This window comes from Echinops telfairi, unplaced genomic scaffold (assembly GCF_000313985.2).
Source record: "Echinops telfairi isolate 266 unplaced genomic scaffold, ASM31398v2 ScPeMD7_1;HRSCAF=3_0, whole genome shotgun sequence".
Taxonomy (NCBI): Eukaryota; Metazoa; Chordata; class Mammalia; order Afrosoricida; family Tenrecidae; genus Echinops; species Echinops telfairi.
The window spans coordinates 83,400,723-83,418,818 of record NW_022103896.1 but is presented as its reverse complement, the minus strand read 5'-3'; the positions used below and the strand labels follow the sequence as shown (position 1 = coordinate 83,418,818).

Genomic DNA, 18,096 nt, shown 5'->3' with positions numbered 1-18,096 from the left:
CCTTGTAGCTTCATATATTTAATTCTAAAACAATAGAAATGATAAACGAGAAGCAAAAACAAAGAGAGCAGATATTTTTATAAAGCTGGGGAATGATCATTTGATGTGATCAATGAGAATAATAATGTTCATTTTCTTGGATTTAAACTGACACTTTCCAATCTTATATTTCAGTGAAATGCCAGAGGCTGAATGCACATACTTAGGTCTAATGCCAAAGCTGTGATATGTTGCTGTCTTGATCCCATTAGAAAATTATGGCAGAATTAATGACTTGCTAATGTGGTGATAAGAGATTTTGATTTTAACCAACTAATGTTCTGTTGACATAATGAGTACATTCTGGGAAAACTTGGCAGGAGTTCTCTTTTTACTTACCATGGAAATCTGTTTTTGGATCTGTTTTTCTTTTGAAACCTTTTTTCTGATTATTTGAATGTAGAAATATAAACCATGCTCAGCAAACTACAAGATAGTACAAAGGCATTTTACATTATTGCTGAAAAAAGAAATGCCTTTAAAGGATGCCATTGAGGTAATTTCTGTCACGTAGAGGATTTGACTGGACAGTCTCTTTGACTTTCCAAGGGCTACCTTCTTTGAATCTAAGATTGAGAACTTGTTAAAATGCAGTCTTCCTCAGTGGCTTAGGCGGAGCCTGCAATTCAGCATTTGTAATGCATGGTTAGGTGGTGGTGCTCATTTGCAGACCGCATTTTATATAGCAAAGTGGTGTAGTCTCCATGGGAGAATTACCTTAATATCAAGTGATTTCTACACACTACAATATATACAATATATGCACTGGTCTGTGTCTTGACTTTTTCACTTAATGTTACTTGGAGATTTTTCCTTGGTGACTATATAAATTTTTTTCTTCATATAGTAAATATGAAGAGACAAAAATTCATGGAAAAATGGAATTAAAAGATAATGGCCTATTCCATGAACATTTGGACATTTCTCCATACATACCAAAATAGCTACTTTTGCAACATTTTTACTGGTACAGTTCAATGACATTAATTACGTTTTAAAAAAATCATTTTATTGGGGGCTTGTACAATTCTTATCACAATCCATCCATCCATCCATTGTGTCAAGCACATTTGTACATTTGTTGCCATCATCATTCTCAAAACATTTGCTTTCTACTTGAGCCCTTAATAACAGCTCCTCGTTTTCCTCTGCCTCCTCCTGCTCCCTCCCTCATGAACCCTTGATAATTTATAAATTATTATTTTGTCATATCCTACTCTGCCCGACATCTCCCCTCACCCACTTTTCTGTTGTCCATCCCACAGGGAGGAGGTTATATGTAGATCCTTGTAAATCGGTTCTCCCTTCTACCCCACCTTCCCTCCACCCTCCAGGTATCGCCACTCTCACAACTGGTCCTGAAAGGGTCATCTGTTCTGGATTCCCTGTGTTTCCAGTTCCTATCTGTACCAATGTACATCCTCTGGTCTAGCCAGATTTGTAAGGTAGAATTGGGATCACAGTAGTGGGGTAAGTAAGCATTTAAGAACTAGAGGAAAGTTGTATGTTTCATTGTTGCTACCCTGCACACTGACTGGCTCGTCTTCTCCCTGCGACCCTTCAGTAAGGGGGTGTCCAGTTGCCTACAGATGGGCTTTGGTTTTCCACTCTGCACTCACCCTCATTTACAATGATATGGCTTTTTGTTCTTTGATGTCTGATACCTGGTCCCTTCTACACCTTGCAATCACGCAAGCTGGTGTGCTTCTTCCATGTGGGCCTTGATACTTCTGAGCTAGATGGCCGCTTGTTTACCTTCAAGCCTTTAAGACCCCAGACGCTATATCTTTTGATAGACAGGCACCATCAGCTTTCTTCACCACATTTGCTTATGCATACATTTGTCTTCAGTGATTGTGTCGATAAAGTGTGCATCGTGGGATGCCAATTTAATAGAATAAAGTATTCTTGCATTGAGTAAGTACTTGAGTGGAGGTCCAGATATTAATTACATTTATCATGTTGTGACATTATCATCACTGTCCGAATTATTCTGTCATCCTTAACCAAAGGTCATTGCTCCCTAAGAAATAACTCTGTCCAGCCCCTGGTAATTGCTAATAAATTTGGTCTCTGTACCTTTGGGTGCTCTAAATATTACATATTCCTAAATACTTCAGGGGAAAACGGAATAGTGTGATAAATGTACTCAGCCTGTATTTACAGTTTGTTCACATTGTGGCACGTATCACGATTTCAGGAGCCTTGCTAGTGCTGTGGTTTGAACCAACTCGTTTTCTTGGGCTCGGGACAGTAGTGGCACACAGGAATGAAGCAGTCTGTTTTTTAACGATTTACAGCCCCTGAAACCCTATCAGTTCTACTCTGACACCGTGTATCAGAGTTGACCCAACTGTAGTAGTCGTCAGGATTTTATTTCTCCTTATAGCTGAGTGGTATTCCATCATAAGGAATTTTGCTTATTCATTCATTTGTCGGTGAACAATTAGTTTCCACTTTTGGTGAGTGTGAAAAGTTCTATAGCGAACATTGTGTTTGTGTTCCTGCTTCCATTTCTTTTTAGTATGTACTCAGGTGACATTTCTGGATCATATTTTTTGAGGGACTTCAAACTGCCTTCAAAACTGACTGTACTATTTTATGTTTCTACCAGGTGTGGATAAGGATTTAAATTTCTCCATATCCTCACTAGCATTGTTGTCACCCCTGCCTCCCCTCCTTTTTTTCTGATCATAGTTATCCTAGTGGGTAAAAAGTGCCATCTCATTATAGTTTTGTTAATGACTAATAAAAAACACACTATCAATTGCTCATATGTAGGTTCAGGTTAAAGCTGAAGAAAATTAAAACAGTTTTATGAGAGCCAAAATATAACCTTGAATCTATCCCACCTGAATTTCGAAAACATCTCAAGAACAGATTTGATGCATGAACACTGATGGTAGGAGACCTGCCGAGCTGTGGAGGACATCGAACACACACACCATTCCTGAAGAAGCAGACAGACATTAAGAAGATGAGAAAGAGGAAAGATCGCGTGCATGTCAGGAACCTTGCTCTTAATTGTAAAGTAACTAAAGCAAATAGAAGCAATGATGACGTCCAACAGCTGAATAGAAAATTTCAAAGGGTAGATCAAGAAGAGAAACTCGAATATATAGTGAAATGTGTGAAGATCTAGAGTTAGAAAACCCAAAAGGAAGAACATGTCCAGCATACTTTAAACTGAAAGAACTCAAGAAAAAATTCAAGCATCGAGTTGCAATATTGAAAGATTCTGTGGGAAAAATATTGAATGATGCAGGAAACATCAAAAGAAGACGGAAAGAGTAGACTTAGAGTCACTGTACCAAAAAGAATCAGTCACCATCTCACCATTTCAGGAGGTAGCATGTGAGCAAAAACCAGTGGTGCTTCAGGAAGAAATTCAAGCTGCACTGAAGGTATTTTTTTTTTAATTAATCAATTTATTGGGGCTCATACAATTCATCACAATACATAGATCAATTGTGTAAAGCACATCTATACATTTGTTGCCCTCATCATTCCCAAAATTCTCTTGCCTCTTGGGTTCCCAGAATCCACTCATTCCCCCCCCCCTTCCCTTCCTCCTCCCCTTTCCCCCATGCACCCTTAATAGTTTATAAATTATTTTTGTATCTTACATTACACTGTCCCGCGCCTCCGCTCACCCACCCCGCTGCTGCCCGTCCCCCAGAGAGGAGGCCATACGCGGCTCCCTGTGATCCATTCCCCCTTACTACCTCCCCCTTCCCTCCTGGTATCGCCACCGTCGCCCCCGGTATTAACCAAAAACAAGGCTCCAGGAATTGATGGAAAACCAATGGAAATGTGTCAACATGCTGAAGAAGCACTGGAGGCACTTACCCATCTATGCCAGGAGATTTAGAAGACAACTAATTTGCCAACTGACTGGAAGAGAGCCATATTTGTACCCATTCCAAAGAAAGGTGATCCAACAGCATGCTAAAATTATTGAATAATATAACTGATATCACCTGCAATAAAATTTTGCTGAAGAGGAACAATGGTTGCACAGTACATTGATTGGGAGCTGCCAGACATTCCTGTGGATTCCGAAGAGAACATAGAACAAGGGCTATCATTGCTGATAGCAGCTGGATCATGGCTGAAAGCAGAGAATCCCAGAAAGATGCTTACTTGTGTCTTACTGACTGCATGAAAGCATTTGATTGTGTGGATCATAACAAACTATGGATAACCTTGGGAAGAATGGCAGTACCAGAATACTTCACTGTGCTCATGTAGAACTTTTATATGGATTCAAGAGACAGTTGTTTGAGCATAGCAAGGGAAATCTGCATGGTGTAAATCAGCATAGGTGTGTGTCAGGGTTGTATCCTCTCAACATACTTTTTCAATGTGCATGTTGAACAAATAGGGAAACTAGATTACATGAAAAATGTGGCATCAGAATTGGAGGAAGGCTTATTAACAATATGTGAATGATGCAATGTTACTTGCTGAAAGTCAGGAGGAATATGAAGCACTTGCTGATGAAGGTCAAGGATTGCAGGATTACAACTTAATGTTAAGAAGACCAAAATCCTCACAACTGGACCAACAGGTAACATCATGATGAATGGAGAAAAGGTTGAAGGTGTCAAGAATTTTGTCATGCTTGGATTCACGATCAGTACTCAGTGAAGCAGCAGTCGGGAGATCAAAAGATGAACTGCATTAGGTAAATCTGCTGCCCAAGACCTCTTTAGAGCATTGAAAAGCAAGGATGTTACTTTGAGCACTAAAGTGTGTGTTTGACCCGTGTGTGTTTCATTGCTTCATATGCTTGTGGAAGTCGGACATTTAATACAGATGACCGAGGAAGTAAGGGTGCTTTAGATAGGCATGTGGTGCCTGAGGAGAACATTGAAAGTATCGTGTATTGCTAAAAGAACAAAGTGATCTTACGTGGAAGAAGTACATGTTTTATAGATTCCTGCTTTCCTCTATTTTGTTTGCTAATTGATAATTATTTCTGAATTAGGAAGGTCCTTGTTTTTATTAATTTATCTTTTATACAACTATTTATTTTGTTAATTTGTGATCTTATAAGTTGATTGTCTTTGATTTTCTAGGTAGTAAGATTGATTGGAAATAGTAGCAGTTGTTTTTTCTCTTTATTTTATGTATCTCTTTCTTGTGTCATCTAGACCTCAAACATCATGTTAGATTTTAGTAAACATCTTTTGTTTTTTTAAGTTTTGATTTCTGAATTTGATTTTGGGTTCATAGTAAATCCCTTTGCAAGATAGAACCTATCTTCCTGGTTCTCATTTATTGACACTTTTTATCAGGAATAGTTTACTAAGTTTTATTTAAAGATATATTATTAGCATTTATTAATATAATCATATCTTCATTCCCTCCCCATCTATAAATGTATTAAATTACATTAAGATATGCATTTTAATGTTGAACCATCTTGGCATTTCTATCTGAAAAACAGTAATTCTATCAGCATAGTGTAATCCAGGATATTACTGTCTTCAGGTTGCTAAGTCTTTAAGCTTTTATTTATCTCTTTCTAAGTCAGAACCTCTGGATGGTCCAAATGTTAAAATTCTAAACTGTTGACAAAAAGATTGGAGGTTCATGTTTATACAGAGGTCCCCCCAAAGAAGGACTCGCCTATCTGCTTTTGAAAAGTAAGCATGGAAATCAGCCGTCTCTGTGGAGCACAGCTCGACACAACTTGATGACAGCTACTTTATTCCGAAGACACTGATATTGCGGGCATGTTAGGAAGTATTTGCAATGTTAAATTTTTGTCTTTTACCCAGGCGTTTAAAAACGACACATTCTGTTGGCTATCATAGTTATGTTCTCCTTATAGTGAAATGGGCAATTTTCTATAGGTTTCTGTGCTTCTTAATCTTTAAATAAGGTAGAATGTACTCCTTTAAACTATTTTTACTTGCAAGCAGGAGGAATGCAGCCTTCCCCAGCTGTGTGGATTCTGCGCAGCAGAGGCCTCTGCATCTCCTTTCAGCGACACACACACTCACTCCCTAGAAGGTCGAAAGGAGGTGTACTTTTGTGGCTGTGGCTTCAGGCCCAGAAGAGACAACCCCTTTCTGCAGTTTGTCCTTGGGTACTGGCCCTAAAGTGCCCTCCGGCAACAGCTGTAGTTTAATTATGGTTTTCAGATTGATCCAGAAGTAACGGTTGGAGAAGGGATTCAGAATGGTGGGTTTGGGCTACTGTCTTCTGAGAAACATCCAGGTGCTGTTGGGGATTTAATTCTTTGTGCACAGTATGAGTTCCAGTATTCGGTGAGATTTGGAGCAAGAGAGGTGGCAGATCTGTGGCAAGTTCAGCCGGACATTTAGTCACAGAACATTGAAGATAATTTGTTTCTAATAACAAAAAGTGCTAAAGTTTGAAAAATGATTTACTTAAAACCATTAACAATGACTGGTGGTCATACATTGAAATAACTTTTATCTGTGATAGAGGGAGAGTTAGTATTTTGGGATTCATGCATAATATATGTTGGAAATCTGAAGATAACCCATTGTATATGTCCGAAAGGTTGCATATGCTAACATATATAATTTTATAATCATCTAAATTTAGGATGATACCTGCCTTCTGTGTGTGCTCTTTGTCCTCTATAGAAATTGATAATTCTTTGGATTAACTTTATTTCAGAATCTTAACCAAACTTCTGGAGGTGTCTGATGATCCGCAAGTTTTAGCTGTTGCAGCTCATGATGTTGGAGAGTATGTGCGGCATTACCCACGGGGCAAACGGTAGGAGAGAAAGCTTGAATTTTGGGGGTTTCTGAAACTTTGAACATGAAAACCCAGATAATGTACTTAACTATGAGTAGTTTAGCAAGTGAAATGATGACATTAAGGTGATCATTGTACTAGGTCTTATGATAAACCTAGTTTAAAATGAGCAGTATAAAAATATAAGTACGCATATATGACTGTGTAGTAACCGATGTTGAAGAGCTATGCTGGTAGCTAAAAGGTCAGCATTTGAACTAGCTAGCTGTTTTTATGGGAGAAAGACCTGGAAAGGTGTTCCTGTCAAGATTACAACTTAGGGAACGCTTGGGGACAGTTCTTTCACTGTGAGTGAAAACGGACTCCATGATACATAGCAATTGACCCCAATAGGTTCAAAGAGTAGAAGACAGTATAACCACTCTAAAGGAAAGTTCCAGAGATGATAGTGACTTAGCAAGGGAATGATATATTTGACAGTATTATGAAAAAGGAATTTAGTGTGTGGGGAGACAGGTTAAGGCCTTCCATAGGAATGTGCAGTATCAATTAAGGGCTGCTATTTCACTTTCTAAAGTTTCCTAATCTATAAAATGGGGTTGGTAATTATATTCCTTCCTCATGAAATTGACTTTAGGATTAAGTGAGTTTATTCAAGTACAGTGTTTTGAACAGTGCCGGTAGGTTCAGAGTACATGCGCACTAAGATTGTTGTAGTTAGGTGCCATCAAGTTGAATCTGACTCAGAATGACCCTGTGTAAAGCAATAGTATTCCCTGTACTTATTATCAATATGCATATCTTATATTTTTCCAAGTAGTGTATAAGGAAGGCATATAACAATTTTATTTATCAAGTCCCAAACCACACCAAACCTACTGCCATGGGTTGATTCCTACTCATGATGACCCTACAGAGGATTGGTAGGCTATACAGAAACAGACAGGCTCATCTCTCTTTCACAAGGAGAACCATCACCTTGCTGTTAGCAACCCTGAACTTGCCCACTGCACCAGTAGTGTTCCTTTAGCAACATCATAATGTATAAACCCTAAACTTCCTGTAATGTAAGGAAAAGCTGACAGAGACAAAAGTTGTTAATTATAGGTTAAGTAATCTATAGTGTAAGAAGACTTCATCTTTGATTTTTCATTTAAGTATTTAAACATCATACAGCTCATATAAATGATTAGAGAAATATTAGCCCTTCAAACAGAGGAATTTCTCAAGTCTGTGGACTAGATCATTTTTGGTCTTTACCTTTCGTATCTGCTTTGTAGGCATAGTTAAAACACAATGACTACAAAATCCTGACAGTTTTATCTGCAGCAGAGTTTGCAAGAGCTGTGACATGTCACATGGGTCATGTGCTTGAGTTGGTGGGATTGAAGAACACTATGACACGGGGCACTAGGCATCGAGTAGAAGCGGGGTAATATGCAACCCACTTTTGGACTCAGATGCAGCGACTGTAGAACTTGTTCTTCACTTTACCAGGAATATCTTCATATGCTCTACACTTAGAAATTTCACTGAGGTGGACAGTGCCTGGATTTTTGGTTGATTTCCCCCTCTCTATCAGGACTGGGTCGTGTTTGTCCTATTGTACACACAGTAGCTGTAAGTCGAAACCGACTTGACTGCACCTAACAAAACAACAACACAAAAATGTCTTAACAGTAAGTCTAGAGTCATTGATCCTACTTTCTAATTAGGTCGTATCAGCCTAATGAAGCAATGTGATAAGGCCAGGTGACATTTTTGTGGAAGGGAAAGATGATCAAGGTGCCTGCTGACTAAACTAGTACGGAGAAGTTGTTATTCCATTGAGGTAGGACAGAAAAGGTGTTTTCTGACCTCACACACTGAAGTCTCACTACTTCTGTTGATCTTTCAAAACCAAAATTGAGAAAAAGGCATGGACCAGATCATTAGCTGCAGATCAAGGACCAAGAGATATGTTAATTTGCTCAAGCAATGAAGCCACATCTGATGTAGCAGCGACAACGGAGTCAATACTTGGTTAGGTTTACAACAACCCATTGTCATCCTCCAAGATCCATGTGTTGTTGTTTTTTTCCACGGACCAAATAGATGCATTAAATGGGGATGTTCCGGGAATCACTCTCTGCATCCTTCAGATGCTTGATGGTGACCCTAATCTGCAATCCCTCCAGGAAGGCAGTATTGCTTTTGATTTACTATTTCCTAGGTAGAGGCACTTTTAATGAGTTCCACTTTTTCAATCATAATAACCCTTACTCGACGGGTCATAGATCCACTGTCTGCCAGTTGATGAGTAGGTCTATCCAATTGCGCACACTGGAACTGGGAAAATAATTTCAGACAGGCTCAGGGATTTATTGGGCTCTTTTACAAAATGTTTGCTTCCTGTCCCTGTGGCTCTGTGCTTTGTGGGGCTTGAGGTCTTCATTCCAAAGGGAGAACTACTCAGACTTAAGAGACACACTGCTGATTCCAGTGAACTAACAGAGAGTTAAAAATGTTACCTGGCCACTTCAAGTTCCTCATGCTTCTAGATCAACAGGCAAATAAGGGAGTTACTATATTGGCTGCTATGTTTGATCCTGATTACCAAGAGGAAATCAGATTTATATTACATAATAGATGTAAAACAGAGTGTGTCTGAAATACATGCAGTCCTTTAGATGTCTCTTAGTACTACCAACCGCTGTGATTAAAGTCAAGGGACAACTACAACAGCCCAATTCCAACATGGCCAGTAATGGCCCAGACCCTTCTATAGTGAGCATTTTGGTCACCCCATCAGGCAAAGAACCTGAGCTTCCTTAGGGCAAAGGGAAGAGAATAGATGGTAAAGGAAAGTTGCTCAAAGTACCAGCTATGACCATGTGACCATGTGTAGAATCAAAGATTGCAATTGCTATGAGACTTTCTTCCTGTGTTAAATCTTTTGTTGATGTAAGTGGGAAATTGTATTTTTGATTGTTCATGTTAGTTGTTTCATGTTTGGTAGGAGTAAAACTTTATGGTGTATGAGTTAGGAGATGTGTATGGGTGCAAATTTGACTACTGGTGTACTGTTAAATTAACACTAAGGTTGTGTGTCATTTCGGGTAGGCCACAATTATCAGCGTTTTGGTAGTTATAATGTAATTACCCTTTCTAACGAGAGCTGCTTTGAGCAGCTGAGCAGCTGAAAAGGAGTTTCCCTGGTGATGTGGCCTGCTTCAAGTATACATGGCCTTTCTGGCCAAGTTCTCCCTGTTGCTGGATCTGGATCATGCGTCTGGCTTGTTGTCATCTAACTTCAGTTCTTTGGACTTGGGTCATTGGTTCCCCTCATCCACCCAATTTCTTACTTATCCACGAAACCTTTACTAATCCATGAGGTTTTCTTAAACTACCAGAGTACCCTAGTGTATTAAGATCTCACTTGTCCCCCACCGACTAGCATCATCTACGAGACAGTGCTACCAGAAAGAATGGACAAAGAAACCTTGCTTTTGTGCTAGAACTAAGAAGGGCCATAGCCCTAGCCCTAACCATGCCTCCACGGAACAGAGAACCTTCCGTCTATGAAGCGAATAACTATTTGCTCTGTTTCTGCATTAAGTGGCTTTTCAGGATTTGGTGGGTGGATAGCAGGACTGGTCATCACTTCCCTCTTGGTGATATGAATTGTATCCTCGGTTTCACTGCCAAGGAGACCACGTGGCATTCGCCATCAGTATAAGGGCAGCTATCTTAAACTAAAATCATTTTTAAGAAATTAGCATAGCTTCTGCTGGGCACTGTTAAGCATATTTCTCCTTAAGCATATATCTATCATGTGTCATGATTACAGTTGGAATTAGTATTATTGTTATATTATTATGGATATTAGATGATGCTCAATATACTTAAAATATATTTATTTTCTGATATAATAATAAATAAGCTAGCACGCAGCTCCCTAGGAAACGTCATAATCCTGAATTCTATGGTCAGTGAGGTTTCCAGGTGGAAACCATTTTCCTGGATCAGAAAATGAGACTAGCAGTTGGATTTATAGTTAGGAACTTAAAAGAGAAAATATTTGAACAATTTCTAATGGTGATGAAAGAAAATGATGTAAAAAAGACAGATGTGTTGATTTACTTATCTGTATTGTAACTCTTAGTTTTAAAATCACTTGGCATGTATGTGAATTTTCTGATTACTACCAGCATGAGTTTGAAAGTGATTGAAGCATCCTTACCAGGTCTCCTCTGTACCACAGGGTTATTGAACAACTTGGGGGCAAGCAGCTGGTAATGAACCACATGCATCACGAAGACCAGCAAGTCCGCTACAATGCTCTGCTCGCTGTGCAGAAGCTGATGGTGCACAACTGGTATGTGGTGGCGTTTCCTCATAATCCTCCAGCCCTCTGGGAAGTCTCGTGAACCCCTTCTCCAAGTTCTCCCACCATTCCTCTGGTGGATTATATTTTTTAAGGTCAACAATTTTGATTAAAAATCTAGAAATACATTTTATTTATTCAGAGCAATGCCATGATAGTTCTAAAAACATTGTGTTCATGCTTTCAAGAAATGTGTATATATTTAAAAAGAAATATATATTTAAAGTACTAATATCAAAAGCAACTTCAGAAGGACCTGAATGACCCCTTGAGACATCTTTGAATTACTCTTTCTCGGAGGGGGAATGAATACAGTTCAACAACCAGTTACTTTCCAGATGACCATTTCGCACAGTCTGATTATTCAGCGTAGAGTTCACCATGTGTTGAATGGATTGTACGAGTTCACATAAAAGCACTAAAAATAATGTTCAAATTTAGAGTCAACTCTTAGATTCCTTCCACAGTATCCTTCGGCTTTTGACGTAACCAAAAGGCATGTTTTTTCCTGTTTTTTCACCAAAATTTTTGGTCTTTTGAAACCACTTAAAGTAAGATAAATTGTAAATGTCTGCTGAGATGAATAGGGCTGTGTGTGAATGAGGAGACTAATCAGAGTGCCTTTTGGTGTGGCTATTTCAGCTGTGGGCAGTCCAGTCAGTTCAGTGTTGTTCGCAGTAGTTCTGGTCCCAGGGGAAAGAGGGTACTGGTAAGAAATGATGAGCAGGCCTGTAGCTGAAGAATACTGAAAGCATCCTGGCCTGCCAAGAGAATAAACAGATGTGTCATGGAAGAAGTACATCCAGAATGCTTTTTAGAAGCAAGGCTGGTGAGACTTCATCTCTATACTTGGAGCATAGTATTATGAGAGACCAGTCCCTGGAAAAGTAGAAAGGCAGCGAAGAAGAGGAAGACCCTCAACAAGATGGAGTGACATTGCTGCAGCCAGGAGCTCCAACATAAGAACAGTTGTGAGAATGTGCAGCCCAGGCAGTGCTGCCATTGAGGATTGTATACAAGGTCATTGTGAGTCAGAGCGAACTTGACAGCGCCTAACAGTACCACCATCATAGCTGAAGAAATACCACCAACCCTTCCAGCGGGAGGGATTAAAGATGCATTAGAGTGGTGTGAGCTACCAGTGTAGGAAATTACTTTGAAGTGCTGCCATAGCGTCATATGTTAAATAACATGGTCTTGCCACATTAGGATTTTTCTTTTAGGTCCGGAAACTTCTGTATTTTTTGAGCATCTGCTTTTCTTTTGGTTTTGTTTTGTTTTAGTATATAACAAATCTGTTAGAAAAAGTATGGCGAGAATGTTCCTCAGAAGGGAGGGTGATGAGACTTCATCTTGTGTAAATTATCTTAGGCAAATTAAATTATCAGAAGGGACCAGGCCCTGGGGAAGGAGGTCATGCTCGGGGCAGTAGAGAGTCAGTGTAAAAGAAGACTTTCAGTAAGATGGATGGACACAGTGGCTACAATAATAGGTTCGTACGTAAGAGTGATTGTAAGGATGGTGCAGGACTGGGCAGTGTTTTGTTCTGTTGTGCATAGAGGGTTGCTGTGAGTTGCAGCTGAATTGATGGCATCTAACAACCACAAATTTTGGATCTTCTTGTTCTTAGTGCTGGCTTATGGATAGGATGGGAAGAGGGTGCACCTTCTGTAAGATAGTCAGAGGGATGTAGGCCAAACAGTGTAGCTGAGATGGTGATGATGAAAAGGAGCCACTGATACAACTTTGTTATTGGGGTTTGCATTTCACACTGTGTTACAGGAAATGAGAAGTGAAGGGCCGTAAGGCAGGGATGGCCTGCCCATAGACATACTTAGTTTTCACAAGTGAGGAGGGTACTACCAATGGCATTTAGTGGCTAGGGACATTGCTAATAGTGCTGTATACCAGACAGCACTTTACAATGAATTGTTTTGCCCAAAACAATTTTGTCCTGATGGGAAACCTTAGGAAGAAGGCCAGCATGGGAAAAGATGGGCTGGGATAGATAGGCAGGGATCTGATCATGTAGGATATTGTAGTTATTTTTATAAGATGAATTGAAAGTCATTAAGGCTTTTATGTAGGACAATGAGAAGATTTGATTTATGTTTTCAAATGAACACTTGGCTACTTTATGGAGAATAGAGGTTTGGATGTTAGTATGAAAGCAATATAACTATTTAGGTGTTATGAGGTAGGGGTGGGTAGACTAGTGTGATAGAAATTTAGATAAGAAGTGACAGGCTAGCTGTGATATCAAGGGCTCAAGTAGAAAGCAAATATTTTGAGAATGATGATGGCAACAAATGTACAAGTGTGCTTGACACAATGGATGGATGGATGGATTGTGATAAGAATTGTACGAGCCCCCAATAAAATGATTTAAAAAAAAAAGAAGTGATAGGCTTTATTTAGCTAGAGTTCTACTTTTGTTTTGTTTTTTTAATCCTCAGTTTAAGCGGAATGAGACAAAGCAGAGCATTTCAAATGGTTTGTATTCAGCAGGAGGTGGGGGTCAGATCAAGTCTGTCTGTGAAACCAGTATCACATTGGATTTTCTTCCTGGTTTTACTTTACTTCAATTATAATTTTGAAGATAAAATGAATTATTTAGTAATTTAACATCTAGTTTATGTCTCCATGGAATTAGTTTGAAGGAGTTTGAGGTTTAATAAAGCTGAGGTTGTTGCAACCCATAAACGTAGATTTGTATTTGCCAAATGCTCATCTAAAGTTTCAGTTTTATTTTCCTCTCTTGTGGAGCTTAGGAATGTTGAGGTATAATTCTCTTATGTGTAAAATACAATCCATTTTAATATTCTGATAAATTTAGTGTTGGATTTAGCGGTTTTATCTGACGATTTTTAATGTATGTTTTGGTGTGAAAGATGTGTGAAAGGAAGCAAGAGGTTATGATTTTTCTTTTTGCCAACAGAGACAAGTTTTGGTTGAACATTTTTGTCCAAATGAGCATGTATTAAAGCTGAAATCCGTGGTAGTAGATTTGGGGCTTCATTTAAGAGACCTGACTCAGTCATATAGTACATTTTTGCAAAGCACAATTATAAAAGGAAGACCAAGTGTCTTTCTAGCCATAAGCTCTTTATTCAGTCTTCATCATTACTGACAAGCCTTATTCTCTCTCTCATTATGTGTCAAGCTCTATGTGTTAAATTTTTAAAAAATTAAAAATGATTTAGCTTTAAAAATGTTTTAGCTTTAATGTTTTAATTATGATAAATCTCCATTATATTTAATGAAGATGCTTAACATCAGTATATTTCTACACTTTCTTTATAAACATTTCTTACACAAAGGAAGATTAGAATTCTCATTATCAGATGATGACATTCTGTTAGATGATGAAGATTTCATTATAGCAATTTGTTTCCATATTGGATTAATATTATACTAAGTAGAATGCAAATTGAAAAGTAAATCTTCTGTAAAATATATCCCTAAATGTAAAGGCATTTGGGATCAATATCTTTATGCAGTCTACCAACTTATCTTTATTAAAACCATGACATTGGAAAGCTGCCTTTTTTACTTCAAGTATAGGCTTTTTCAGTATTAGGATACTGGGATTTAAAAATATATTTATTGATTGAATCTTAGAAAATATCCTTGGAATTGTTTGCTGTCACACGAAATAAAAAGTTGGAAATCTAGTTGACTTTATCTTCTCTTAGCATTTTGTTTGTTCTGATTTAAAATATGTCTTTATGTTTTAGTACTATGGTAGTAAAATAAATAAGTTAAAATAATTTTAAGTGCAATTCTGAAAAAAAACTGAATAAAAGCCTCTCTGAAAATTAGTGACAGTAGCTTTTTTACCATTATGTGCATGTTGTCTTTAAAAACTCATTGCCAGCGAGTTAATTCTGGCTCATAGTGGCCCTATAGGACAGAGAACTGCCCCTGCGGGTTTTCGAGATGCTAACTCTTTATGAGAGTGGAAAGCCTCATGTTTCGCCTGCAGAGTGGCTGGTGGTTTCAAGCTGTTGACCTTGTGGTTAGAAGCCCAAAGCATTACCACAACACCACCAGGGCTCCTCATGTTTTCTTTAGTCATTGTTTTTCTAACATAAGCGTGGTTTGCTTTCCTATATATTTGATATTGCATTATTCCTAATGTTTCTATTTATTATACTAATTTTTAAAATAAATTAATTTATTTTTGACAATTTCACCAACATAAAAGAGACTCATTTTTGCTATAGTAAAGTTAAACATTAATTTTAATTTTAGGGAGTTTTTAATAGTGTTGTTTTAAAATTCCTCTATAAATGTGAAGTGAATGGGTACTTCTGGAATTATGGCACTGGGCTGGTTATAGGAGTCCCGGCAGCCTAGTTAGCTTACACGTTGGTCTGCTAGTAAAAAAAATCAGCAGTTCAAACCCACCAACTGCTCCACAGGAGAAAAATGAGGCTTTCTGCTCCTGTAATGATTTATAGCTTCAGAAATCTACCAGGGACAGTTGTAATCTGCCCTGTAGGGTTGCTCTCAGTCAAAATCTATACAGTGGTGGTGAGGGGAAGGTGAGACGATGTCAAGGAGCTCATGTGAAAAAGAAGTGCTTGGAAGCTGATTACGGTAGTAAATGCACCATCTTGTCAGATGTGATTGAACTGTGGAATTATATATGCATCAATTCCCAATTAATAATGGGAAGAATAAAAGAAATTCCCCAACTATGGAATAAATAAACATTCTTTAAAAAGAAAAAAAATATCTACACAGTGACAGTGAGTTTGAGGACTAGCTAAGGATCAGTTGTAAGGAATTAAATTATTAAGCTTTTCATGATATACAGAAGATTTGTGCTTCTATAACATGGGGTTTAAAGTTATATAACTGATGAAAATACTGATAATTATTTTTTATAATTATGATTGATTTTAAAATCTTTCAGTTAATCACAGGTCTTAGACTAAGAAGTATCTGTCTCACTTCTGCTTGATCATACATACATATATACACACACAAACACATATATCTACATAGATATTTTTATCATCTCTATTTCGGGGAATAATCTTGATTACAGAGAATGAGTTGTATTGGAGGTATTGGAGTCAGAGTAGCGGTACTAGATGGGGAGAGAATGGCTGTCACTGGGGGGCTAGTCCTGTTTACAATCCCCCTCTAAAGGACTTACAGCTCTCTGACCTCACATCCATTGACTTTCCTTCACATCCCTGTGTTTTGAGCAGTGCTATATTTTTATATTTATAAATTTGGCAAAATACACAAACTGTGACAACTTACTGTAGAGAAATTTGTAGATCCTCCCTATTTTTACTTTGTAATTTAACATTATAAAATGTCGTCGTTTCTCTTCTACAGAGTGATTTAAAATGTAATCAGCCTCTAATTCAGAAGCAACATGTGCATATGGAGAGCGCAGGACTTCAGGAGACACTGACTTTTGTAGGTGGTGGGTCTTGTGGAGAATCTTGTTTGTATTTCTAGCTTCCTTTTCAACCCTTTTTTTTTCTTCCAAGCAGATTAAATTATGAGTATTATCTCTTCTCTGTAGATGGCTAATGTAAAGATCAGTTACAATAATGAGAGAACTCACCAGGCCAAATATCTGAGTGACTGCTGCTCTGTTCCGTGATTTTTACATCTGCTTAGAACTGTTTTAATTATTCTGTGTAAGCGATTATGAACTGAATTTGGAGGGGGGAAACATGATATGTTTTAACCACTCAGTAGTATCATTACTCTGTTAACATTCCATAAGATTTTAAGGACACATAATGTTTGTGTATTTAATATTTTCCAGCATTAGTTTCGAGAACTGTGGTCACTGGCTGGAGCCTGGAGTCTTCCACAATGCTTTCATGACATTGTAGTGGGCAGACCTGTGACATGTCTTTCGTGTCATAGGTTTCTTTATATGTTTCAAAAGCAAATATAGATGATTTTTTTAAATGCTAACATAGGGCTAACAAAAGTGAAATCCTGTATAGCTTTGGCCTATTATCAGTGGAACAACTCCCAGTCTTTCTGTTTAAAGGCACTTTTACTTTGCTTCTTAGGTATATTTGGAAGTACATTCTTCAGATCTAAAATCAAGTATCTGTCTACCTAAGCAGCCTTTCTTAACCAAATAAAACCAACACATCCACCTGCCACAGCAGATCCTTACTGCTTTGTTGCATGCATCTTTTATTTGGTTTTATATTGACATATAAAGTACATACACTCAGCTATCCATTAGTGGTTTTATTTTCTTTACTGTCAAAGTAGTTATTATTCACTTCTCCAACAGGTTTACTTAGGCTGGTACTTTTAGCAAACACATAAACAATGGAATAGTAGATTATGCTAGAACAGAGCAATTTAACAAACCTTATTTACTTATCTGAGGGATTTGATTAAGCTTTGTAATTAGTTTCTTAGTTTCTTTTTAAGTACCGTATATACTCAAGTATAAGCTGACCCAAATATCAGCCGAGGTACCTAATTTTCCACAAAAACTGAATTAAAAATGTGCTAAAGAACTCAGCTTATACATGAGTATATATAGTAGATTACCCAGATATTACATATTGGTGAGGAAAGGGGAAAAAAACACACAGATAATGGAAATAAGTTGACAAAATTGTAGAAATCTGCTTTTTAAAAATGGCAATAAGTCAGCCATCTCAAAAGCATCCTGTGATAGAAATGTTCTTTAATTGAATTTTAATTAAATGCATGTCTTAAAAGAGTTATACAATGCTAAGGAATATTTTTAAATACTTTAAATTTAGGAACGCGCCCCCCCCCCTTTCTATGCGTTCAGTGAATTTTATTACCTTTTCTTTCTTGTAGTTTAAAAATGTGTCTAGTAAAAAGATGCCGGAGTGTAGTACATGGGCTTGTCTCTCTTTAAAAATTAATTTTGTATTCCCACCCAGCCTCAAAGTTCTAGAGCATTTCTCTGTACTTCC

General features: G+C 37.9%; 1 protein-coding gene across 2 annotated transcripts in view; it reads left to right on the top strand.

Moving 5' to 3' along the window:
* ATP6V1H (ATPase H+ transporting V1 subunit H) overlaps positions 1 to 18,096 on the top strand; it is a 113,076-nt gene that overhangs the window by 68,596 nt on the left and 26,384 nt on the right. For both annotated transcript variants that reach the window (XM_004697555.3, XM_004697556.3), the window contains 2 exons: positions 6,697 to 6,798; positions 11,024 to 11,137. In XM_004697555.3, the coding sequence (XP_004697612.1) occupies positions 6,697 to 6,798; positions 11,024 to 11,137 (216 nt within the window). The remainder of the gene's footprint in view (positions 1 to 6,696; positions 6,799 to 11,023; positions 11,138 to 18,096) is intronic.